General features: G+C 49.9%; 4 protein-coding genes across 5 annotated transcripts in view; 1 reads left to right on the top strand and 3 right to left on the bottom strand.

Annotated features, from left to right (window-relative positions):
- Nucleotides 1-23816, top strand: part of Cdk5rap3 (CDK5 regulatory subunit associated protein 3) — a 720787-nt gene that overhangs the window by 564192 nt on the left and 132779 nt on the right. The gene's annotated exons all lie outside the window — the stretch shown is intronic.
- The window catches only part of Hoxb3 (homeobox B3), a 53259-nt gene that overhangs the window by 20216 nt on the left and 9227 nt on the right, over nucleotides 1-23816 (bottom strand). The window contains exons 1-2 of one of the 2 annotated variants that reach the window (XM_051173251.1): nucleotides 18873-18994; nucleotides 2878-3064 (exon numbers count right to left, since the gene is read on the bottom strand). The gene's annotated coding sequence lies outside the window, so the exon portion shown is untranslated. Of the gene's footprint in view, nucleotides 1-2877; nucleotides 3065-18872; nucleotides 18995-23816 lie in introns of those variants that run through there. The other variant, XM_051173318.1, reaches the window with a different exon arrangement.
- Nucleotides 4653-7621, bottom strand: Hoxb4 (homeobox B4). The gene is made up of 2 exons (XM_051174251.1): nucleotides 6959-7621; nucleotides 4653-6154 (listed from the first exon to the last, which is right to left on the bottom strand). Exons 1-2 carry the CDS (start codon nucleotides 7410-7412, stop codon nucleotides 5856-5858), a joined length of 753 nt encoding a protein of 250 aa, XP_051030208.1. The 5' UTR covers nucleotides 7413-7621; the 3' UTR covers nucleotides 4653-5855.
- Nucleotides 19981-22903, bottom strand: Hoxb5 (homeobox B5). Its single transcript, XM_051174155.1, has 2 exons — nucleotides 21838-22903; nucleotides 19981-21172 (listed from the first exon to the last, which is right to left on the bottom strand). The coding sequence occupies exons 1-2, from the start codon at nucleotides 22397-22399 to the stop codon at nucleotides 20925-20927; spliced, it is 810 nt and encodes a 269-aa protein (XP_051030112.1). The 5' UTR covers nucleotides 22400-22903; the 3' UTR covers nucleotides 19981-20924.

Below are 23816 nucleotides of genomic sequence, written 5' to 3'. Positions count from 1 at the left end.
CTTTAAGACCTAAGACAGCAATCCTTAAAACGGAGGAATAATATTTAAGGAAAGAAAAAGGGGAACCCTGCGACAGGAAGGAGAAGCCAGCCAGGTTGTTAAAGTGCGCACACCCTTCGGATCCTGGGAAATGTCCACGTTCAAATAAACAAGCTCCGGAGCCAGTGCGAGCTGAGCACTTTCTTGCTGCCGATAAAGCGAACGGTTTAGACTGCGAAAAGCGAGATTGATTTACGAATCTGAACGCGCCGGTTTTATGGCCGGTCACAAATCCGTCAGCGCTCAACTCACGCTGGGAAACTTCCCAACTCCGTTTTCCAATCAAACCCGCTCACAGTCTCCGCTTCCCAGGGAGACCCACCAGGCTCTGAAGCGGCCTCCAGGGCCCTAGTGGGACCCGGCAGCCTCCTGCCCTGGCTGGCTGGCAGGCCACAGGAGTAGGCCAGGGAGTGCAAGGGCCCCAGAGAACTGGGGAAGAGGTCAAAAGATTGGAAGGCCTTTCTCGGAGGGGCGGCCGCTAAAAAGTGAGCCCTCAGCAGCTGTCAACTCCAAAAAGGTTTAGGACTGGAAATGACAGAAAGCTTACACAGAGGCTCACACGGTGAGCCTTTGGTGAACCCCAGGCTTTCCCCTCTATTGTTGCTCTTCTTTTTGGGGGTACCCCTAATTCTCACTTCTCAAAGAGCAGTTTAGAGAAGTCCTATATAACTAGGCCTTTGTCACATGTGCCTAGAGAGGGCCCACAATCAGCTATCAGTTTTATATCTTTACTGGCAGTAAGCGCGATGGTCGGTCATTAACAAACCCCAAATATTTTCAGTATCAAAGTGGCTCATCTGCCTCTCTGCCCACCCCTTTCCATCCCAGTTCCTCCATTTATGCTACCCAGGAACAAAGAAAAAGCCAAGCGCCCCAGTGTCTGAGTCCCCACATTACAGGAAAACATTTATACAATGCGAGCCAGCAACACCTCACACACTCTCCAGCAAAGCCCAGTCTGTACCTTTCTTAATTTAAGGAGAGTGGTCCCTCTTCCCAGCTAGAAAAGTCTCTCCCTCCCGCCTCTCCACCCTTCCTCTCTTCCCTCCCCTTTGATGGGTGCTGCTGACATGGGTGTTGACTGTGGAAGATAGAACATTGATTATTGGAGGGGATCTATGATTGAGCTTCCTTTCTTAGCACATCTTCCATCTGGCTCTTAACTTGAAAAGTTTCTGCACACTTTGGTTAGGCCAGCAAAGTGGGCCCTGGAAGCCTTCAGAGCTGCATGCAATGGTCCTCCCTGATCTCCCTTGCTCTTCTCTTTGCTGATACATCATCCAAGGGAATAGCTTCTTCAACAAAGGAACTTTGGAAAAAGGATTGACAGACTCTATAGGAGTGTGTGTGTGTGTGTGTGTGTGTGTGTGTGTGTGTGTAAGAGAGAGAGAGAGAAAACATTCAAAGGAATGTTCATGTCTCTCCAGCTCAGGAGCCTATTTCTGATGGTCTACAGCCCCATGGACAGTGTCTGCCTAACCTCTCATATTGTATCCTTTAGTCCCTCTTTCTTCAGCTTGCTTTAGGCAAAGCTAAAAAAAAAAAAAAAAAAAAAAAAAAAAACAGGTGCAAATGGACTTGGGGTAGGGGAAGAGGCTAAAACCCAATCTAGGGAAGGGACTATGTACAGACAGACCAGCACCCTACCCCCCCCCCCATACACACACACACAACTTCTGGACTAACTTACAAAACAAACAAACAAAAAAAAAAACCGCAAGGGGGGGCACCTTTCTTCCTATTCTATAATAATAGAGAAATGATCCAGAAATTCTGAGATAGCAAAGGATTCAGGCACAGTTGGGGGGTTGGAGAAGCTGGAACCCCTCCCTGAAGAGATGTGACTCTTCCTCTGGGACAGGAAGCAAGAGTTAGCGCAATGTCCAGTCTCAGAGAGGTCAAGGGGCTTCCGAGGTCATTTTGTGGTTCTAATACCAAGCTAATCGCCTAGAAAACGTGGCCTCTCCATGAACTCTCTATGCTGCTAGCCTCCCGCCTCCAAACTCCAAGTGAGGCCTCAGGGAAAAGGGGCCAGCACAATCAGGTCTGGTGAGGAGCTACTGATTCCTCAGCCTGAGGAGTAAGGCTGGGCAGAAAGAGCAGAGCCTCCAAGCCCAGGGACAAAAAAAAAAAAAAAAAGAAGAAGAAGGGAGACAGAACACAGAGCCTCCAGGAAGCCTAGAGTGTGAGGTGGCGTGCTAAGGGACAGTACAAAAGTGGATTTCTGTGTCAGTTCACCTGGACCTGAGCAGTTTCTCCTTTTCAGAGGGTAAAAAATTTGTCTAGAAACCCAAGCTAAACACTAGAAGAAAACCCAACCAAATCTACATCTCCCAGCTCCTAGGCTCCATTTAAGACCTGGATTTCATTTTTCCAGGAGGCTACAGTGACAATATCTCCCTGGCAAACAGTGCAGGCAGAGTCCCAGAAATACACTGAGTGTGCACCTTGCTAGACACAGGCTCGAACAAGCACATGCAGCCCCCCTCATGCCAGCCTACATTTCAAGAAGCAGAGCACAGAAGAACCTCACAAACAACCTTCTTCTCTGGTGTTTTTCAGGGGCCCTGACACCTCTGTCCCAATCAGTTCAAACACTCTCCAGGTGTCCAGGCCTCTCTCCTTCTCTGTCTCTGTCTCTTCCACTCTCTCCCAAACATCAGTCATCATAAAATACATCCAAACCTGCCCAAGCATCCACCATAAAAACTCCACAAAGGCAGTTGAAAAAGAAAACGGAGAAGGTGAAATATTTTTTTCCTTTTACTTGTGAAAGGGGCCAATAAAATGATTAAAAAACAAAAAGACAAAAGTTACCCCAAGCCAGGGCTTTGTTACCTTCCGTGCCTCTTGCCCACTCTCGCCTGAGCGCCTGAGTTCTGCTGGTCCCATTCATGACGAAAGGCTTCTTCCAAACTGAGAGAAAAAAGTTTTCAACTTTATGGTTCCAAAAATTTTCCCCCTTGCAGATCCGGGAGAGGCGGCTAACACTTTTTTCCCCCAACAGACGGTCTACGGAGATTTGCTGTTGAATAATAACAAAGGAGAGAGGGTACGTATTTAAAGAAAAGAAGTGATTAATGGTTTTCTGTATAATTCTCACATTTTTCTTAGCTCTTGTCTACACAGAATGGCTGTGAACTTTAAGCTCCATAGAAATCTTCGTCGTCTTCTTCTTCTTTTTCTTTTCTTTTAAGATTCTATTCATACCTTCTAAGGAGCAGCTTTGATTTGATTCTTTACAGACATTCCTGGGGGGAGACCTTATGGTTTTTGAGAACTATTTTTTCCCCTCAACTAAGGGCTGTCTTATCTCCTTGAAACTAAAACATTACACCACACCCGAGACAAAGCTAACCCACTCATCCTCCTCCAGGTTTACAGGCAACTCTTCCTCCTTCCTCTCTTTCTTCCTTCCTCCCCATCTTCCTTCCTTTCATAATTTCTTTTCTTTTCTTTTTAACTAATCTCTGGGTTGCATTTTAAGGGGCAATTCTACTGCCCTGGGGATATTGGCCCAATGAATTGTCTGGCTTTCCTCAGACTCCTGCTATCCTTACAGGCTAACCAAAGAAATGCAAAATAAACAACAATCAAACATGTGGATGGTATTGGCTCTTTATTTTCTGGGAAGAAATGGGACAAAAAAAAAAAAGCCAAAAACAAAAACAAAACGACTTTTAATTGCGTATGCTCTGTGGAGCTTGGAGATTCTTGGAGAAGAATGTGGCTGCACCCTAAGTCATCACCAGACCTTGGACCCAAGTCTAGGGCTCCAAACCTTAGAATGTCTTGCCTATACTGGACAAAAGTGACCCAATCCTGGCAGAGATTTGGAAGGATCACCTGGATCCCTTCCCCCACTCCATTCTAGGGTAATTGGGATCTCAGACACAGACAGCTATTTGGTCCCCAGCCTTACTTTCGATACTTTCTATGAGAAAGAAAATGAAAATTAATACAGGAGCAGGGCTTCACAAAAGAGGCCATTTGTCTTCTTGATTATCTATTTGCTTGTCAGAGTTTGAGCTATGGCACCGGGCTAGTTCCTTTGTAATATAAAAATACTCTGAAAACCTGAAAACACCCAGAAACATCTGTGCAAAAAATTAGACTCATTAAAGCCTCAAACACCTCAGAGGAGAGCGATACCTTCTTATGGGGAGGAAAAAGGCCAGCCTCGTGGAGTCCTCTCTCGAACTTTAATAACCAGAGAGCCGTCTGTCTAGAAGGAGACAGCTTAACTGCATTTTATTTGCTTATGACAAATAAATCACAGTATGAAAGACTTAGCTCTCCTTAAGCCTCTGATGTCTTACAATGAAACACACACCCCCATTGGGGCCTGGAATCAGCCCTCCCAGTCCTTGAGATCCATTTTTGGACTGGAGGGGAAATTTTTTTAGCCTCAAACAAAATACATCCACTCCAAAGGGAAAACAAACCAGCTACCACAATTTGGAAGCCTCTAAGGTAGAAATTCCCATTGGAGCCTTTAAAACAAAACAAAAAAACCCACTTCACTGTAAGGCCAAACCCACTAGGGTGCTTAGCATTATACACTGGGTGGCACTTGCTCATATCAACGTCAACACTCCAACAAAAACACGATGTGATGGTCACAAGAAACCAAACATTTATTTCTGTTGTCACGCTGTACAGGACACAAATTTTCACACCAATGAAAGGCTCTAGGCTCAGGCAGCCCCAGAGGTAGGAAGGGACCTGGTTTGGAATGTCAGAAAGATAACAGGAGAGAGGACACACATGACATAAAATAATAATAATAATAATATTAATAATAATAATAAACGATGCAACAGTGATAACAACGGGAGAAGGTTTGCAACATTGTCCTTCCAAAGTAGGAGGGCCACAGCATCTTATTTCCTAATTTCACATTCATATGTAGTCTAAGAGAAGGCCTCTGCTGTAGAACTGTGGATTGGCCAGAAGACATTCCCAGATCCCAGAACTCGCCTGCCGCCCACCCAGCCAGGTCTGGCTGGACCTTCTAGCAGAAGGCCCTCCTGGGTGTCTAAATTTCTTGTTTTTATATTTATTGGGTTCAGATTTGGGAACACGTTCTTAAACCGCCATTTGCTTCTCTTCTGTCCCTCCTCCTAAGCCTATGGTGGAAGGGGGTGAGCAGTCATTCCCCCCCCAAAGGTGGGCACCGACAGGGAAGGAAGTTGTGTGTGTGTTTGTTACCGTGGCCAAAACACTGTGCTATCTGGCAGTCAGAGGGTGCATTCGCTGGGTGTCAGGAATAAGGGACAAAGAAAGAAAATCCAGGCTGCGGTCCAGCAGCGGCGGCAGCAGCGGCCGAGCCGGCCTCATTTGTTAGCGAGTGTCGAGGTAATGGTCGCCACCGAGGCTCGTCCTCTCCTCGGCAGAGTAAACAAGACAGATGGGCCCGGGCCTGGCATGATTAAAGATGAACCATGGATCCATCTTCACCAAAGCTGAAAACCAGGCGCCTCGTCCATTTCTCTTTCCGTCTTTTCTTTTCTTCCTTCTTCTTTTCTCTTCTTTTCTTCTTTCTTTCTTTTCTTTTTTTTTTTTCTTTTTTCTTTTTTTAAGGAAGAAAGCAAGACTTGCTTCCGGAGGGCTTCACCCGGCTCCCTATTGTCGTTTCTATAAATAAGGCTTCCCTACCCCCCCTTCTCTGCGTTTATTCCTTATAGATAAAGTGGGGGTAGGGTAGATAGGTTTTTGTGGGCTCGAGCCTGGGGCCCCTCCCATACCCCATATTCCCCTTCGGTGCTCCTGGCCCACCCCCGCCCCCCAGGTTCGAGCTCCTGCTTGGGGGAGCACTAGAGTGCGGGGGGGCCTCCATTAGGCCGGCCAGGGGTCCCTCCGGCTGAGCCCGCGGTGCCACCAGAGCGGATCTTGGTATTGGGCAACTTGTGGTCTTTTTTCCACTTCATGCGTCGATTCTGGAACCAGATCTTGATCTGACGCTCGGACAGGCAGAGCGCGTGGGCGATCTCCACCCTCCGGCGCCGCGTCAGGTAGCGGTTGTAGTGAAACTCCTTCTCCAGTTCGAGGACTTGCTGGCGAGTGTAGGCGGTCCGAGAGCGCTTGGGCTCCCCGCCGGAGTAATTGGGGTTTACTGGACACACACAGAGAGGGAGAAAGAGAAAGTTTTATTGCCCCCGAAAGGGAGGAGGGAAAGCCCTTTCTTTTTTCCAGCTAACTTCACGCCTCCTGGCCCCACCACCTCATCTTGGAGGGAGGGGGTCGAAAAGGGAAGACAGGCGTAGGGACACACGAAAAAGAAAAACCTCAAACTTTTGAAAGGCTAGCTGTCGCCCTTGTTGCCTTGGGGAGGGGACACTGTGAGGAATCTTGGAAAGATTTCCTCTCACTCTTTGGCCTGAGGACCCCGGGTGGGAGAATGAAGGGAGGAAGAGGGAGGGGTGTTGCCCTAGACCTTTCCTGATTTTAGTCCCCACCCTCACTGCTCAGATTCCAAACAGCGCCTTCTTCCCAGTAAAAACTTTTGCCCACTTCTCCAGCGAAGGAACCAGGCTGGAAGACAGGGAAAAAAGAAATACTGGAAGTTGATTCAACCCTCTGCTTAAATACGGATTACTACCTCCCCCTCCTTTCCCCTCCCCTCCTCTCGCACCCCTCCCCAACTTCCAACTTCAGTGGGACTGCATTTCCCTGGCGAAAAAGTCTCTGGGAGAATGGAGTAGAGGATGACTTCAAAGGCGCAGGGCCCACCAGGCCATAAAAATTTATGGGCGATGTAATTATGTGGCTCTGAAAACAGGAGACCGTAAATCTCTGGCAATGGCGAGTTTATAGCGGGGACAATTGGCTTCCCCCAGTTCCCTCCCCCACATGCCTCGGAGGTCCCTTCGCTGAAAAGCGCCGGGGGTGGGAGGGAAAGGGGTGCCCACGCACTCACCCGTGCTCACGTGAACTTTGCGCATCCAGGGGTAGACGACGGGCTCTTTGCACGCGGAGTGGGACGGGCTGGGATGCAGGGGGTTCTGGGCGCAGGGAGGCGGCGGGGGACTGCTGCTGACCGCCTCGCAGCGCTGCCCAGGCTCCGGGAGGAGGGCCCCGGTTGGTGACTGCACGGGAGCCCGAGGGGACAGCCCGGGCGGTGGCGGGGGCGGCGGGGGTGGCGGAGGTGGCGGGGGCCCGGGGTCTCGGCAGGCCGCATAGCGCTGCACGGTGCACGGCGCACGGCGCCCGAAGGCCGCCTCGGGCTGGAAGCCGCTCTCTCGCCTCTGGCCGCCGGCGTAGTACCCTGGCGAGTGGTCGCTGGGTAGGTAATCGCTCTGTGAATACTCCTCGCACGGAGGGAACTTGGGGTCGACATAGTTTGAGTTGATCAAAAAGGAACTCATAGCCATTAATTTCTGGGAATTGCCCACAAAATATACTAAAATTTATTCCGACCCCTGACTCGTTTTCCTGTTTCCGAAAGCCCTCCTACTTACTGTCAAGTGAACAAAGTTGGGGACCCACGTGATCCTCCGAGCCAATGGCCACCCGGCCTGCGATTCCCGGATAAGGAAATCTGCTCACCCGGACCTTACTCCAGCCAAAGAGGTTTATTTCCCCTTCTCTCCCCCTCCCCACCCACCCAACACCAGGATTTACATAGGGCTCCTGCCGGGCGACCCCCTCCTTGCCTGGCTTTCTCCGCTGCAGAAAGACAGAGCTAGGAAGGAGTGAACAGGTTAAGACCGCAGGGCCCGTTTCGGGGTGGGGGGGGCTGGGCAGAACACAATCCCTGCACCCCTTCAGAAGTTGGGGCTCTGGGTGTAGTCCCCGCCCCGCCCTACCTCGCCTCCGCCAATCGTTCTTTTTCTTCCATAGGGCCCCATCTCCTCCCCAGGGTGAGTGGGAGCTCACGCACCGGGTGCCTGTGTGGGAAGTTAAGTGTCTGGCGGGCCAGGGGTTCTTCTTGAAGGGGTCACCCACTAGGTTAGAGGGGCTCTGAGCTCGGGGCTTCTCACTACAGCCAGATGGGGAGGGGTAGGAGGTGAGTGAGGAGGCGTCGGGAGCTAGAGGGCGGGTGCGCAGAGGGACTTGTCAGAGATGAATGGAACCTCGGGCGGATCGATAGGAAATTCACGCACAAATTCGGGGAGACTTCGCCTTCCAAATCACATTTAGCTGCACTATTAGGATCGCTGTGTCCGTCAGTCTGTCCTCTTCTCTTAACCACTCCCTCCCTTTGACCCACAAGGCCCAAGCTCGGAGAAACGTCTTGACTTCAGGCACTAAAGATAGAAGCTGGAATAAAACAAAACCTGCAAGTTTCGAAAACAAATTGAGTAGTAATTTGCTGATTTCAGATTCATCCAAGCAATGCTAACCGTGGCGCCAAGACTTCTAATTGCTGCTCAAGCTGCCGCCTCTGCCTATGTGGCAGAGAGAAATTTCACATTCTTATGACCTAAGAAAAGGAGCCCTCGCCCTGACACCCCCACCACACACACACACACACACACACACACACACACACGAACACCCATGGCAACCTCATGTTTTCAAGGCGTCTCATTCTGAATCCAATGAAACAGCGACCTCCGCATCCGTTTGAAAAGCAAATTTCCTTTGACTTTGCACACTGCAGGCAACAGTAATCTTCCCCCTTGCCCCCCATAATTTCCAATAAAGCCCCTCAGACCCATAAGAGAAAGTAAGTAGGTTTTGACTTAATGATGAATTTTAATACACCAGCAATATTAAACTCTTAAGTGAACCAGGGCCCAAGTTTCCAAGGGCAGGCATAGGGGACACCTCACATAAATGGGATTTCTCCCCAACCAGTTGAGGGAGGGGAAAAAAGAAAGGAAGAAAGAAAGAAAGAAAAGGAAGAAGTCTTCTTGAAGCCAGTCACTGGATTGTCCTCATTTAGAAAGTAATCTATTTTTCTTCTGGGAAAAAAAAAAAAGAGCGGAGTGTTTATGTCAACTACATATTCCCCTAGATACGAATTTGTGACCACAAAATTCCTTACACAAATTCGGATCTACAGGGTATATACAGAAGACAGACAAGTCTTCTTGGCCCAGGAAATTTCCAGTTCTCTGACTTTCGGTGCGTTCTTCTTTTGGGGTGTAGTTTGAATGCATTCATTTTATTTCGTTTTGTTTTAATTTTGAGCTCTGGGAGCAGAAAAAGTCACTGTGGGTCCATTCTTAGGATTACAAGGTTTTCAACTCTCCTGTCAAAAAAATAAAAATAAAAATAAAAGCAGCCGTTGGGCAAAGGGACTCAAACCTCGTGGCTGCCGCGCGACTTTCGGTGGCGCATGAATTATGAGATGTAAACATTAGCTAAGTACAAAAGGAGGAAGGGTCATCCTGAGGCTGCCTCGAAGTCAGACTCAGGCCTTTCTGGGTGCCCTCAGTCCCTCCCCTCCCCCTAAGACTTTTTTTTTTTTTAAGAAAAAAACAAAACCCCAAATTGGCTCCTCCCTTACCCCTACAGTCTTTAGTTTGTGATCAAACGCATATCTAGATATTTTCCAAAGCAAAGGGAGGAGAGGCGGCTGGGTGTGAAGGGGGTATAATAAAAGTCCTTTTGGAAAAATTGAATGGTCAAAAGAGAGAGAAACAGCTGTGAAGAAAAATGCTGGGAGACCAAGCAGATGGGGGCTCCCGGATATTTAATGATGGGCAATTCCGTTTACAACCTGAGAAAAAGATCAAAGGCGCTTCATTTCCGAATGAAGGGCAATGAGGAACCATAAAAGTTCCAGCCAGATGATGCACAGGCTCCTCCCAACCTCCCTAACCCTCATACCTCCTGGGGACTGGAATGAGGGGGACAATCCCATGGGGGGGGAGCACTCCACTACCCACCTCTTAGCCCCAGGCAGAAATCCTCTGTCTGGAGACACACTAAATGGGCCCATCCACCTGCTTGGGTTGTTGGCAGTGGGGCCAAAATGTAATTCTGGAGTTTCTGAATGAACTTCCCCAGGCTCCTAGTAACTGTTGGTTCACTAAACTGGAAGAAATGAGAGACTAAGCTAGAAAGAACTAAAGCTTGAACCCTGAGAGCTGTAACCAGGTGAGGGCCAGTATGCCCGGCAGAAGCCTCCTCCTCATCACCCAGCCCCCTGGGTTTAAGAAATACTTTTGTCCTTGCTGAATAAGTTGGAACACTATCAATTTCACAAACATACACAAGCTAAAACAACTATCTAACCACCTCACCCATGCACAGATCAGGAACCATTCATTGCTGGATAGGAGAGATCCCACCTGCAGGCAAATGGGTCCAGAGATGTTTCTGGATGTTGTTGTTTTGTTTTGTTTTGTTTTCCTCCTGCATCTAGGCATTGCAATACATTGCAATATTGGCCTCTGAGTTTGGCTTCTAACCCCAAAGCCCGCCTAGCTAGGCCAGACTCAATTATAACCGGAGAGAAAAAAATACATCGTAGTTTTCATCTTCATCAAAGAAAGGGTTCGGTTTGGTCATCCATAGAAAAAGTGTGTTGTTTTGACCTCCACCAGCTCTCTAGAATCAAGCAAGAACCAAGCATTTAGGGGTTCCACGACCCACTCCAACTGCCCAGGCCCCTCTGCTACCCCATACCTCCAGCTCTTGCAAATGGGGGTCTAAGCCCATCTGAGGATTGGGAGAGCATCTGGGAGGGCCTCTTTCCTATTCTACACTCAACAAGGAATGTGGCCCTAGTGTCCTGATCACCGAGAGATAAATAGGGGTACAGAGATGGCAAAGCTGGGTATGGCTGAACCTAGGGCATCACTGAGACTTTCACTTCTGAGAACTGGATAGCCGCCACCTGCCATCCCACCAACCCCCACTCACACTTCCCGTGTAGAAGCCAGGGGCAAAGATAGGATATAGGATTTATCAGTCACCCCAGGACAGGTTTCACCGCAGTTAGAGACAGCTTCACTTCTTTACTCCCAGAATACCAACAACAATAAGCATAACAAAAAAAAAAAAAAAAAAAAAAAGCCACGCAAGAGCCAGGGGTTTGTGTACCTTCAGTGCTCCTCTCTAGTGCTCCCAGGTTCTTTAAAGACCTCTTGGCCGCCTTCTCCTGGCAGCCACAGGTTACTAGTGTGACCTCTCGCTGTCCACCCCACCCCACCACCGCCATCGCTGGCGCGCCCGGCCCAGAAAAAGCATCTACCTTTTATTGGAAGAGAAGCAGAGAGGAAGAGAAACCCGAGCAGAGGGCCAAGCTGAGGCTGTTCCTCAGCGGGCCCGGGGCACCCCAAGAGCACTGAACTGTGCAAGGGCCAGAGCTGGCAAGAGTACTCACCCAGCCGCTCCCCGCCTGCTCCCGGCCGGCCGGCCGCCGACTGCCGTGGGCCCACTGAGCAACAACTGAGCTTTCTCCTGTCCACTATTGTGTGTCCGGAAAACCGAACCACGGCTGCGGGCAAAGGAACCACAGGCCCCCTCAGAAGCCGGAAAACGACTTTTTTTTTTTTTTTTTTTTTTTTTGGTGTGATTTTGTTTTTGAAGAGCAAGTTTTCGTATTAATCTCATACTTTGGCAGTCTTTGTTAAACAGCTAGGCGTGTCACGAGGCTCTCGAACATTTTAATAATTTTTAGACGCCGTGACCTGCGGTTCACCCCTCTCCCGGCCTCCCCCACGAGCAGGCAGTTACTATAATATGCTCACGCAGTTCGCTCGGTCATATTGAATTTTGCGCAGGTCATTACTTGGGAGAAAAATTACAGAGCAGGAATTTGATTCAGCTTACCCTCGCCAGCTCGACTTTTCTTCCCCTCCACCTCCCCCCAAAAAAAGTCTCCATTAGAATAGGATTCAAGCGGCCCCGCCCCCGCTTTGATTTTTCAGTCATTCCTATATTTTTGTCAGGGCTAAGAGCAAGAGCATATGATCTTGTGGAGGGAATCCTTCTGAGGCCTGAGCTTTAACTAACTGTTCTGGCGCTGGCACCTGAAGGGCAGAACACGTGTCACTAGGCATCTGAACCCTAGAAAACCCCGCCTGGACCAAGGGTTTCCTTCCCTTGACTCTGGCCCTAAGAGCCAGCACCCGCAGGGCCTGTGTTGAGACCCTGTTAACCTCTTCATCCACTTTACTTGCAGCACCAAATGCCAGATACATTGCCATTCTGTCAAAACTTTAAAGGCTCCAGAATCCAGAAATAACTTTTCCACCTCTATGGCTGGGAGTTTGATCCAGAGCAGATTTCCCCATTCAGAAAAGAGGGAACTTTGAGAGAGGAGCCAGACTGCTGTGGTCAAGGCAGGGAACTTGAGGAGCTGCTTCCAGAGGCTGTGATTGTTCCTAAAAACAAAACACTCTCCCTCCATCCCTCCCCCCAAAGGACACAGTTCCCATTCATTCAGCAACTCTGATATGCCATCCTCCATCACCATCGGAGTGACCCAGGTTTTAAAAATCTGGTGAAATGTCTACCATATAGCTTTCCCTTTCTCTTCCCCACCCCAGTAGACTGGCTGAGGTAGGCTAGATGACTCCCTTCCACCCGGTTCAGTTTACCCAAGTCTAACGTGGGTGCTGTGGAGTTGGCAGCCTCTAGAGTCCATGGGCCTGGGCCTGGGTCTGGGAAGTCACCCTTTCCTTTCTGCCACCTTTTTAGCCTGGGACCTTGGGCCACTCCAGTTTATCCCAGACTTCTAAATTTTGTCAGCATTTTCATCTGAAAAGGAGGCAAATGAGACTAAGGGAACCAAATGAAATGAAGCCATGACCACTGCTCCTCAGCACCCAAGAATTCCTCTCTGGACAACACCAGAGAATTTCACTTGAAGTCTAAATAGAAATAGGATTCCACACACCCTTTAGTTAGGAAAAATCTGAGGTGAAATTGACTTAAAATTTGCTATTAACCTTTTTTCACTTTGGCTTTATTTGAAAAGTCATCTTTATAAAAGCCCCCCCAGCTTATCTCCATTATAGAAGGACAAACACCCACAGTGTACCTCCTATTGGGAATGCTTAGAAGAGACTGTGATGACATCTCATAATGCAACAGTCATTTAAAGGCCCAAAATAGGCATATGCCTTAGTGTTATAATCATGGTCTCTGGGAAGCATTTTACTTGTGAGCTAAGCTTAATGCATAGACTGAAGGTTCATTTCAGGTCGCCTGTTTCAACTGCAGTTGCAAAGATCTCCAAGAGACCATTAAGTATTTTTCCATCACACTTTTCCTCCCTCTTCCAAAGAGGGAGCCCAGAAGAACATCCAAATGGAGACTTGAGAGAGAATGAGAGAACTAACTACTTCTCAGTGTCCTAGTTCTTAAGCACAAGGATTTAAAGGGAAGGCTTGGGAATTTTACAAATCTCTAGTACTGGCCCAAAGTCTTCAAGTCCAGTACCTGGAATTAATCTAGGAACTAGGGTTCTGGGAAAACAGGACCCTCAGGGGAGGAGAAGCGTGCAGTTTGGCCCCTTTAGGGCAAGCAGGCTGCTGTTGGCGACAATCAAGACTTCACCTTGGAAGCCTTCTTTTGGCCCTGCCCAACATCCTGCAAGGACGTGTGGGTAATTGGATTTTTTAAAATGTGTGCGGCTGGGTAGGTTTTAATTAAATTTTATACGGTGATTCAAAGGTTATCTTTGGGAGAGAAAATTGCGGGGAGGATTCGCCACGCCCCGGAGCGCTGTCTTTTGTGCAGCTCTCCACAAGCAGCCCACAGCGATTGCAGAATAGTTCCTTCCTTCCTCAGTTTCCCCTACCCCACTTCTGCTGCCTCCACCACTCTCATCTCCCAGCTCCCTCGCCTTGCTTACCTCCAGCATCCCGTGCTCTCTTCTCTCTTCACACATACAGCCCCCTCCCCCTCCTCCACCCCGCCCCCGCTGCTAGACGCCTGGGCCGCTGGGATCACGCATGCACGTAAACTTTTGACCCTCCAACTTTGCGACCCCTCCGTCAATAACACTGGCCTCACTGCCCAGGGTCTCGTTCCACTGTGAGGGCTGCAGAAACCCAAGAACAAAACACCTTTCTTGCCCCCTCCCTTTGTCCACCTTGTGCCCCCACCCCAAGAAAGAACCTTAGACCTGGAGAATAAGAGACTTAGGTTATTTTAAAAATGTATACAAAAAAAAAAACAAAAACAAAAAATTCCTGTAGGGCACGGACCCCACTTCCTGCATTTTCATAGATCTAAATTGAGCAAGAGCTTTTGGTTGCCCACCCTCTGTCATTCTTGTCTAGAAGAGTGAGGCCTAGGTTACTGAGTGAGGGGCCTAGGGGAACCGCAGAGGGGGCTGTCCTGGAGAAGTGCTTCTAAAGGGAAGAATGGCAAGAGCTTGAAGCAGGACTTCCTTGGGCCCTTTCGGATGGAATGAGAGCTGGGTTCCAGTAAAGCAGACCGGGCTGGGCCCGGGGCCACCTTGAGCGGTAGCTCGCTGGCGGCTTAGAGACCCCAGCCTGGCTGTGAACTTGGTCTAAGGCGGACTCTACTGGCAGATGCGGGAAGTTACAGCCTCTGCCTCCCAGCCGGCGGCAACAACCCTGCAGTGGACCAGCGCGCTTTCGGTTTCCCATCTGCCCAAATACCACCTTTCAGGTTCCCATATGTTGCAGGGAAAGATTTCATTTCTCCTTCCATGGGGTCCTTGGGAGCCGTAAGACAAGAAGGAAGGGGAGAGAGAGAGGAGGACGGAATATACAGAGAAAGAGAAAAATTGGGGCATAAGGTGACTCCAAATCCCCCCAGAGGTGACCCCGTTGCACGCTGCCATTCTCCCTCCACGGGTCTGTTAAGTGCTTGGTGCCAGTGCAGACTGCCCCCCCCCGGTTTCCACTTAGGGGTAGGGGAAGTGGGTTATTTGGAAGTTAGGCAAGCCAGCTTCAGGCCTACGAATTATTCCTCACTGGATGATTCATCCTATCCCACCAGGATCTGAAGTCATGGTTTGCAACCAGCCCCAGCCACTGAGTCCCAAGGCCTCAGGACAGCCTGCAAGGCTTAGCATGGACTGGATTCCTAAGAACCTTTGCCAATGGCAAGATGCTGCAAGGTGCTTCGGAGAATATAGATTTTTTCCCAGGGTAAATTAAGAAAGGAGAGACAGGAAGGAAGGAACTTAAGTAAGGAGAGGAGAGGAAAACTTGAGGAGCGGGTGCTATGTGCGGCAGACAGATTCCCAAATTACCCGGAATTTGATCCTATCCAGGACTTTAAACCCACCATGACCACCTCCTACTTCTTTCTCTTCCTCCTCCACTGGGTGCTTCTAACTCAATGAATTCTCCATGAATTTGCCCAAATAAAGGAGGAAAGGTCGCCTAAACCCGTAGGCATACCCGTCTGTCCCGCAAGCGGTTGAGGTAGTGGTATGGCCGGCAGCGGGTAATGTATGCGGCAGAGGCTCGGAGCCCCACGTAGGCTGGCGCTGCACACCCCCCCATCCCCGTCTGCTGACCTCTGCATGATCCCGGACTCTATGAATTATTGATGAGATATGAGCGTTGATTTCCCCTTTCAGGATGCAAACTCCATTATATTGTTAAAATAGCGATTTAATCGTTGAGAATAGCTTTGGTGTGGGTTTTTCCCCCCAACTCATTTGCACCTCCTTCCTTTTCATTTAACTCTCTTAATTAAATCCTTTAACAGATTTTAATCACTTTTTGGAGGGAAGGATAGGAGGGAAGGGAAGGCCACAAGACCACCATCATCAACAACAAATGGGTCACCAAAACAACCAAACAAAACAATCTTGAAAAGCTTCAGGAAGCTTCTACCTTTGGGAAGTTGGAAGGAAGGAGAGGAGGGCCATTAAGTCTGGGACCCTCCACCAGAGACAGCATCAGAGGACTAGGAAGACAGACCTGAATAAGGAAGAGACATTAGGAGGGGTGTCTAACCTACCCCTTGGAGATTTGGGGTGGGAGGTGTCAGATTGCAGCAACCAAGTCAGGCTTACCCTTGCAGAGAAGTCCAGGGACTTTAAGCTTGGGAGGGTCACAGGATTCTTGTGGGAAGCAACTCTCCTATCTGGGCCTCAGGGATACTTAGGGAGAAATGTCCAAGTCTCCTTAAAGGGTCTCCATTGCTCCCCTCCCCCTTCCCAAACAGCTCAGTTTCCATGTGGTGTCTGGGTTAATTAATATGGATGTGTAACTGCGCTGCAGCAATCGATAAACCCTGCTGTGGGCAGATCCCAGCCTCAAAATCCAATTACTCTAAAAACCTCCAAAAAATGAATAAAGTGACCAGTCGTGCCTATTCCTAAAAAGGGGGGAGGGGAGATTCTTCTTTGCCCTGTCCTCTCAGATTGGCCTGGTAGATTCCAGGCTGTGATGCTTATATTCAAGGAAAGCAGGCCCGGGAAGGCACTGAATTTGGAGATGCGTGCTGAGCACTGTCTGCCTTTTCCTTTGCTTCAAATCCTTGGCTTCTCTCCCAGGATCCAGATCCCAGGGATAAAAGAACCAGGCGGGGAAAGAAACTGGCCTTTGGTTCTCCGGTTCTGCCCTCTCACAGCCAGGGAAGGGTTAAGTGTCCCTGCTGCAGTTATGGAGAGGAAGCTGATGAAATATGGGCACTTGGAACTCCAGGCTGGGCTGGCTTTCCTGTTTACACTTCTTTATACTTCCTCCCATCCCTGTGGCCACAGAGAAACAAAACAAAACAAACAATCAAATAAAACAAGACAAAATCAAATTGTCCTTCAAGTGGTGGCCAGGCTGGGCTCTGCCCCTAGGGTAGACAATTTGGAGAAAGGGTGCTAGCTTGGGTTGTGGCTCAGGGGTTGAGGCCTAGACACGTGGGGGGAGAGGAAACCATAGGGGAGGAGAAGAGATCTGGGGGCAGTCAGTGTAAAGCAGTGCGTTCAGAGAGGAAATGGAGACGACAGGAGGTGGAAGAGAGGGGTGGAAGAGAGGAAGAAGAATGTGGAGCGGGAAGGGAAAGGAGAAAAAAAGGAGGAGGAAGAAGAAAAGGAGAGGAAGTGAGGAGGCAGAGGCAGTACAGGTCAGATCTCTGTACCAGAAATCCGCCCATGCTCTTCATCCTCTTCCCCAACTTGCCCTGGCTGCTGTCCAGCTAGGGAAAGAGGAAGACCACTAGGGCCTTTCCTCTGAGATCTGCTCACAGTCCTAGGACACCTTCCAAGGTGGTTGTTTCTGAAGGAAAATGGGCACTCGAGCTTGGGGACCGTTCTTTGCCATTTTGAAAAATTGACTCAAGTATGCGCCATAGATGTCTCAAGGCTGTCGGCCTCGAACATTCTATCAGAGTTTACAAAACTGACACGCAAAATGGAGGGAGGACGTTTGTCAGGGACAACCCTGGTTCTCTAGAGTTTTAGGACCCTAGGAAGGATAGAGAAAGAAAGAGAGTGAGCCCAGAACAAACTAGGAGAAAGGATTCTCTTGTTATCCCCAGGTTCGATGCTGCTGCTGTTTCCTGTCTCCTTTGCACTTCTCTCCACTGCTTTGAAGCCTTCAGAAGCCAAACCTCCAAATCGTATTCATATTTTAAGTGCTGCTGGCACCCTTTGATCCTTTGGGAGTGGAAACAAGTGTCCTTTACAAGGGGTATAAATGTCTATCCTTCTTAGGGAGATGCCTGGGTGAGGATCCCAAGCCCTTGGTCTCTTTTCTCTGCTTTTAAAGCTCATTGGGGGTCACCTATAAGTTGGATGTGGGTAAGGAATGGTGAGGGAAAAAAAAACAGAGAAGAATAAGGGGCAGAACAAGCAAGGAGAGGGAGAGTATCAATGTCCGCTTCCTGGAAACAGGAAAGCCCAGTGGCCCTTCTTTGTCAGAGATCAGAAGCCCCTCAAAAAATGTCAGCTCCTAGCTGAGGGATTATCCACCAGAGTTGGTGAACCAAGAGACAGTGAACTAGAAAGCAGGACCACCAGAGTCATTGGCCTCAGAGATCTTAATTAAGAGGGTGGGGAGACGCATCCAGAAGAGTGGCTTTTCCTTAGAAAACAAGGTTCCCATGGAGGGGGCAAATTTGGAAGTCCCTCTGGTTTGTGGTGCTACAAAACAAAGACACCATTCACAGTCCAGAGGGGAAGGAAGAGGAAAGAGAAAGTCCCTTTGGGGACCTGTGTTCCTGGGCAGGTTGTATTTGTGGCAGGCTAGTTAGTCCTACCTATGTCCTCCAGACCTGGATGGAAGCTCTGTTCTTTCACACCCCTGGTCAGAAATTAGACCTGGAACTGAAGGCTATGAACCCCCCCTCTGTCTGCTTCTCATTTTGATTCAAGCTCCTTCTTGGAAGCCAGCAAAAGAAATCAAATTGAGACCAAAAAGCTGAAGTTGGGTGTGAAAGCACTGGGCTCCCCCATTCTAGATAAGCCTGAGGGGACCATAGGGAGTACAGGGGTTGAGATTTTTATGGAAGTCAGACACCCTAAACCCAGAAATCATCCTAGGAAAAGGTGGCCAACAGCAGCAGCCTTTTCCTGGTCCTTCCTCTCTCAAACACACCCAGGTAAAAGTGCCCGCCAGCCACCAACACATCCCAGACAAACAAATCTCACATTTCTTTCCTGGGGATTAAGGGGAGAGGTACCTGAAGGTAACCAGCAGAGAAACACCCCTCCACCACCCCCAAGCAGTTTACACTCCCTCCTTCTTAGCCCCTCATTTTCAGATATTGAAGGAACATGGATCCCACATGACTCCCTTTCTCCACAGAGCCCGCTGCTCCCGTAAATGAACAGCAAACACCTCCCACCATTGAAGCTTTACAGAACCCAGCCCTCGCTTTAAGCACAGAACTGTTCAATTCCCCCTGTATCATTCTACAGCCCTACTGGAAACAAAAATTTCTTCTCCCATTCCAAGCCCCAAAACTGCAAGGGAAAGAAGCGAAAGCTGCAAGCGACTTACTGTGGAGTGCTGGGCCTGGGCTCTGGCCACTGCCTTCCTGGGCTTTTCCGACTGCTCTAAACTGGAAGAGCGCTCACCTACCTCTGCCCCCTTCCCCACCACAGTGAGCAGTTAAAGTGTCACTTAACATTCTGGAGAATGTGAAATATACCGCGCGGTGTCAACTCCCCAAAACCATAAAACTAACTTTATGGACCTCACGTGACTTTCTCGAGCCAGTGAGGGGTATCTGTCTGACTTCTCGGCGATTTTTACGATCTAACTTCGAGATAAAACCCCTATCCATTTGACATCTAAATGTCATAGCGACTTTTGGGATAGTTTGCTTTCGGCAAAGGGGGACAAAGTCATGGGGTGAGAGGGAAGGAGGGCCCAAAACACCCTCCAAGACCCTCACCATCTCCTCACCGGCCCCCCTCCCCCCAGGTCCTGTAAGAAGTTGGGCCCAGCTGGAAGGGATTGACTGGGTAAGTGTCCACACTTAACTCTTATGTTCAGGGTGGAGGCTGAACTGGATGGAAGAAGACTGGGCCTGGTCCTGAACCAGGCTGGAGGGGGAACCAGGGGTTCTCAGGAGGAACCCTAACCAAGAGAGGAAGGTCAGTCCGGACCCCTGGAGAGAAGAACCCCTTGAAAAGTGCAGAGAAGGCCAAGCCTTGTCAAGAAACCTTTGAAATTGAGCCGTTTTGTTTTGTTTTGTTTTGTTCCTTTCCTGGGTGGCTGAGCTGAACTGGGGTTTTGGAACAGGAGACAGGGCATCTGGGCAGGCCTTTGCCAGTCTCGAAAGACCAGGAGCCTTACTGCTCAGGACTTTGGTCCAAATAACTCTTCCTGGTGCATTTTTTCAGAGGCTTTCCAGCCCAGCTGGAGGGAAGTCAGGATGGAGTCCAGCTAAGGCCTGTGTGAAATCTCTGGGCCTCTCAGCACCCCAGGCATGAAGGCCTGTCTCCTGGTCCAAGCTAGGAATCTAGGTGGCTTCCAGGGGTTTCTGGTGGTCATCCTATTTTCCCTTCCCTATGCCCTAGATTTATGGAAGATGGTCTTAGGAGAGTTTGTGCCCAATGGTGAGAGAGGCAGACCCTCAGAGAAAAGACAAGTGGGAAGGCAATGGAGTAGGGGAAACATTTATTTGACTTCAAGGAAAGCTACAAACATACCAAAAGCTAATCACTGAGACAGGCTTGGCAAGGACATATTTCACAGGTAGCACAGCATCCACTTGCCTACTACAAATGGTCTTGAAAGCAAAATGGGTAAGGAAAAAAGTCACTGGCCTGACCCCTACTATCCCCATATTTACAAGCTTTGGGCCTTTTAGTCTGACCCACAGAGTCACAGAGAAAATCACAAGACATTTTACATTGAGGATTATTTCTGATTCCAGACACTCCCGGACCAGGCCTTGTGGGGCCTACCAGGCAGCAGGCGCTTAACTCTGACCCTTTTCCTCCTCTCTTCTCAACATCCCCACTTAGGTCCTTCCCCAGGAACAAGCCACTGGGAGACCTGGGCCTAGGGAGGATGAGGTGCATGAAAAGAGACACAATCATAGACTCCATTTCTCAGGCCAGCTCAGCTGGGCCCAGCACTACCCAACCTCAGCTGCTGTCCCTTATGGAAGTTTCCAGCTGAAACTCAAAATACAGCCACCATCCTTTTATAAATAAGTTAGGACACAGACAGAGAGGGCAAGTCACATTAAACATGCGAATTTCCTTTTCTTTTCTTTTTCCTGGGGAAAGGGATGCACCCACAGATACAAGGACATTTAGAAACACTGGCAATTGGGGGCAAGCCGAGGGAAGTGGGGAGCATGGAGGGGAAACAATAATAATAATTATTATTATTAACAATAATAACAAGATAAACAGTCCAGGAGAGAGGGAGCCATGGGAAGACCTAAGACCAAACGAAAAACTGTAACACAAGGCTAGGGTGAGACAGGCTCGTGGGAACAGGTCCCCAGCGGGCAGCGGCAGTGCAGGGAGGATTGGAAGGGTCGGGAAGGGGTGGTGCCGGCTCTTGGGCCGCCCAGGGCTCCTCCGGATGGGCTCATGGTTGGAAGGCGCTGCCGGCTGTAGCCAGGCTCATACTTTTCAGTTTGTTGTCTTTCTTCCACTTCATGCGACGGTTCTGGAACCAGATTTTGATCTGACGCTCGGAAAGGCAGAGCGCGTGGGCGATCTCGATGCGTCGCCGCCTGGTCAGGTAGCGATTGAAGTGGAATTCCTTCTCCAGCTCCAGGGTCTGGTAGCGAGTATACGCGGTCCGGGCCCTTTTTCCGTCTGGCCCTGTCATATCTAGAGCAGTTAAAGAAGAGCCCAGAGGCAACGTTATTCCAGTTAAAGGAGGGGGCACTGAGTGGGAGGGGGCGGGGAGCAGGACCCAGGCTTCCCCAGCACCCAGCTCACGGCAGCTCCAATCCTCCTCACTCCAGGTGCCCGAATCCACCCTCTATTTCTTCATCCCCTTCTCTAGCAGCCCCCACTTCTGGTGGTGGTGAATGCTACCGGCTTTGTCTCTTGCTCCTTCTCAGTGCCTCACCCTAGGCTGGTTCAGGCTGGCCATTAGCCCCGGAAAAGAGGAGAGCGGCTTCACTTTAGCCCTAGAAAGCTCCGTTTACAGCCCATTCCTCCTTTGCTAGCAGCAGTCTCAAAATTTCGGGAATAAACAGGACCCTTCCCCACAATACACAAATCCCATCTTTCATCCTAAAGCCGGTGACTGGCTGGGTAAATAAAACCCAAGCTGAGCGTGGCAACAAATTGTTTTCTAAAATGCTCACCCTCAGCAAAAGACACTGTTTGGCTCTCTCTATGGAGCTGTAGGGACCCTTTTTGGACACTTCTCCCTCTTGGGGTGGGGGGATGAATCTGTTTTTGAGGTAAAGTCAAGCTGTCCTCAACCCCCCACCCCCAACACAGGGCAGGGATGCGGCGAGGACAAAAAAGAGATGGAGAATTACCGTGGCTGATGTGAAGCTTCCTCATCCAGGGAAATATCTGTGGAGTCTGCCCCTCGGGCGCGGCTGTAGAGGTGGCCATGGGCTCTGGCTGTGCCCGAGCCAAGCTCGGGCTGCTTAGCTGGCTTGCTGCTTCCTCGGGCTCGGAGGACGCGCTGGCCTCATCTATTTCGGTGAAATTGGCGCTGGAGCTGGCTGGGGTCGCCTGGTCGGAAGGGGACGAAGCAGCGGGTTTGGCGCCGTGGCTGTCGCCGTTGGTGCAGGGCAGGGACTCGGGCGAGGACAGGGAGCAGCTGGACGTCGCCTGCCTGAAGCGGGGCTCCTGGGCTGAAGCGGGGAAGGCGCGCGAGCTCTCGCCCACCGCCCCAAAGTGGCTGGAGGAGGCCGAGGAGCGGTTGACGCTGAGATCCATCCCATTGTAATTGTAGCCGTAAGAGCCGGTGTGCATGGCAGCGGGATCCCTGTAAGAGCCGCTCAGAGAGCTGCCACTGCCATAATTTAGCAACTGATAGTCCGGGCCATTTGGATAACGCCCCGAGAAGGAGTTTACAAAGTACGAGCTCATTTGGGTGATTTTGGAGGGCTTGATTTGTGGATCGTGGTCGTTATAACCCTGTGCTTCACGATTTATGATGTATTAATGAATTATAGCGATGCACTGTACTTCGTTTTGCTATGTATGCGGCCAAATATGGGGGGGGTTGGAAGGGGGATGGGGGGGCGTTAGGGAATCACGTGCTTTTGTTGACCAGTCGTAAATTCTCGCTGATGACCTCAAGAGGTAATTCATGCTCTATGGTTACAAATAATGACGATCCGAGAATCGTTAGGGCCGATTCAATGCGAGCCTCCGAGAGGGGGGGAGAAAGAGAGAAGGGGGAGAAACAGGGAGAAGGTTGGTGTTGGCCTCTGAGCAGAGCGCGCCACCTCCCGGCGATTGATGGGAGCGCGGGCCGCAGGCCGCCATGGCGGCGTCCGCAGCCTCCCAGCTAGCTCTGTGCAACCGTCAAGCAAGAAAGAAACCCGGCCCCGCGGCTCACCCATAGGGTTGAACCTTTAGGAAGATAGGTTTGAGTCTTTTGCCCACTTTGCTAGAGTGCGGTTATTTCCTCTATTTATGTCCTTCTCTCTGACATTATTACCATCATTTGTTATCATCATCATCATTATTATTATTATTATCATCAGCATCTCTGGATAGTGTGACCAGGGATTTAGTTGCCTGACCTTCCCTCCTTAAGCTTTACCAGTGCCCAAGTTTGGTGAGGAAATGGGGGGAAGGGTTAGAAGTTGTGTGTGAAAACCAGTTATCTCCCTTAGCTCAGCCAGGCCTCCTTCCTGGTGAAGCTTCAGTGGCAGGTCCACAGCACCAGAGTCGCAGGGCTGGACTGGAGGCTGCAAGAGGCAGGGAAGCTCTTCGTTGTCCTGGGCCCCTGGGAAGTTTGAAATGCTCCTTTTGACCTCTCATCCTTAGCCTAGGTCAAGGAACCGAGCTGGACAGGTACCCTAGAAGAGGGACACAGCCGGCGACAGGCAGCCTTAAGCGGCAAAGACTAAAACGGGTGGTTTAGATTTGGGTGGTAACTCATATGTGAGAGTTTGGGGTAAAAACAGAACTCCTTTAGCAATCCCGCCAGATGCCAGCTATCGTGCTGGAGGCCAGATCCGAAGCCTTGTGTTGCTGGTAGCTAACAGTTGGAGAATTTGCACGTCCGCCTTACAGCCTTCCCGGGAAGATGGTCGGGAGACCGGCGGCCCCTTGCTGAGCCCGCTGGGCGGCCAGAGATCTCCGCAGCTGGGCCCCTTCTGCCAGGCGGCTATTTTCTTTAAAAATAAAAAAGAGAGAGAAAGAGAGAGAGAGGGAGGGAGGAGGGAGAAAGGAAAGCAGTGCTTGCAGCTTGTGGCTTGGGCGAGGGTGAGAGCAGAGAGAGGATAAACCATTTTGGGTAGAGAAGCTGAGACCAGTGCCCCATCACCTGGCC

The sequence above is a fragment of the Phodopus roborovskii genome, unplaced genomic scaffold, assembly GCF_943737965.1.
Source record: "Phodopus roborovskii unplaced genomic scaffold, PHOROB, whole genome shotgun sequence".
Taxonomy (NCBI): Eukaryota; Metazoa; Chordata; class Mammalia; order Rodentia; family Cricetidae; genus Phodopus; species Phodopus roborovskii.
This window is presented reverse-complemented; position numbering and strand designations above follow the sequence as displayed.

What these genes read in the sequence shown, in the direction of transcription:
- Hoxb5 (XM_051174155.1), bottom strand. Translation starts at nt 22,399, where the DNA reads ATGAGCTCGTACTTTGTAAACTCCTTCTCGGGGCGTTATCCAAATGGC. An exon ending in GAAGCTTCACATCAGCCACG is followed by an intron (nt 21,173 to 21,837) that starts GTAATTCTCCAT and finishes TAACTGCTCTAG; the next exon opens with ATATGACAGGGCCAGACGGA.
- Hoxb4 (XM_051174251.1), bottom strand. Translation starts at nt 7,412, where the DNA reads ATGGCTATGAGTTCCTTTTTGATCAACTCAAACTATGTCGACCCCAAG. An exon ending in CAAAGTTCACGTGAGCACGG is followed by an intron (nt 6,155 to 6,958) that starts GTGAGTGCGTGG and finishes GTGTGTGTCCAG; the next exon opens with TAAACCCCAATTACTCCGGC.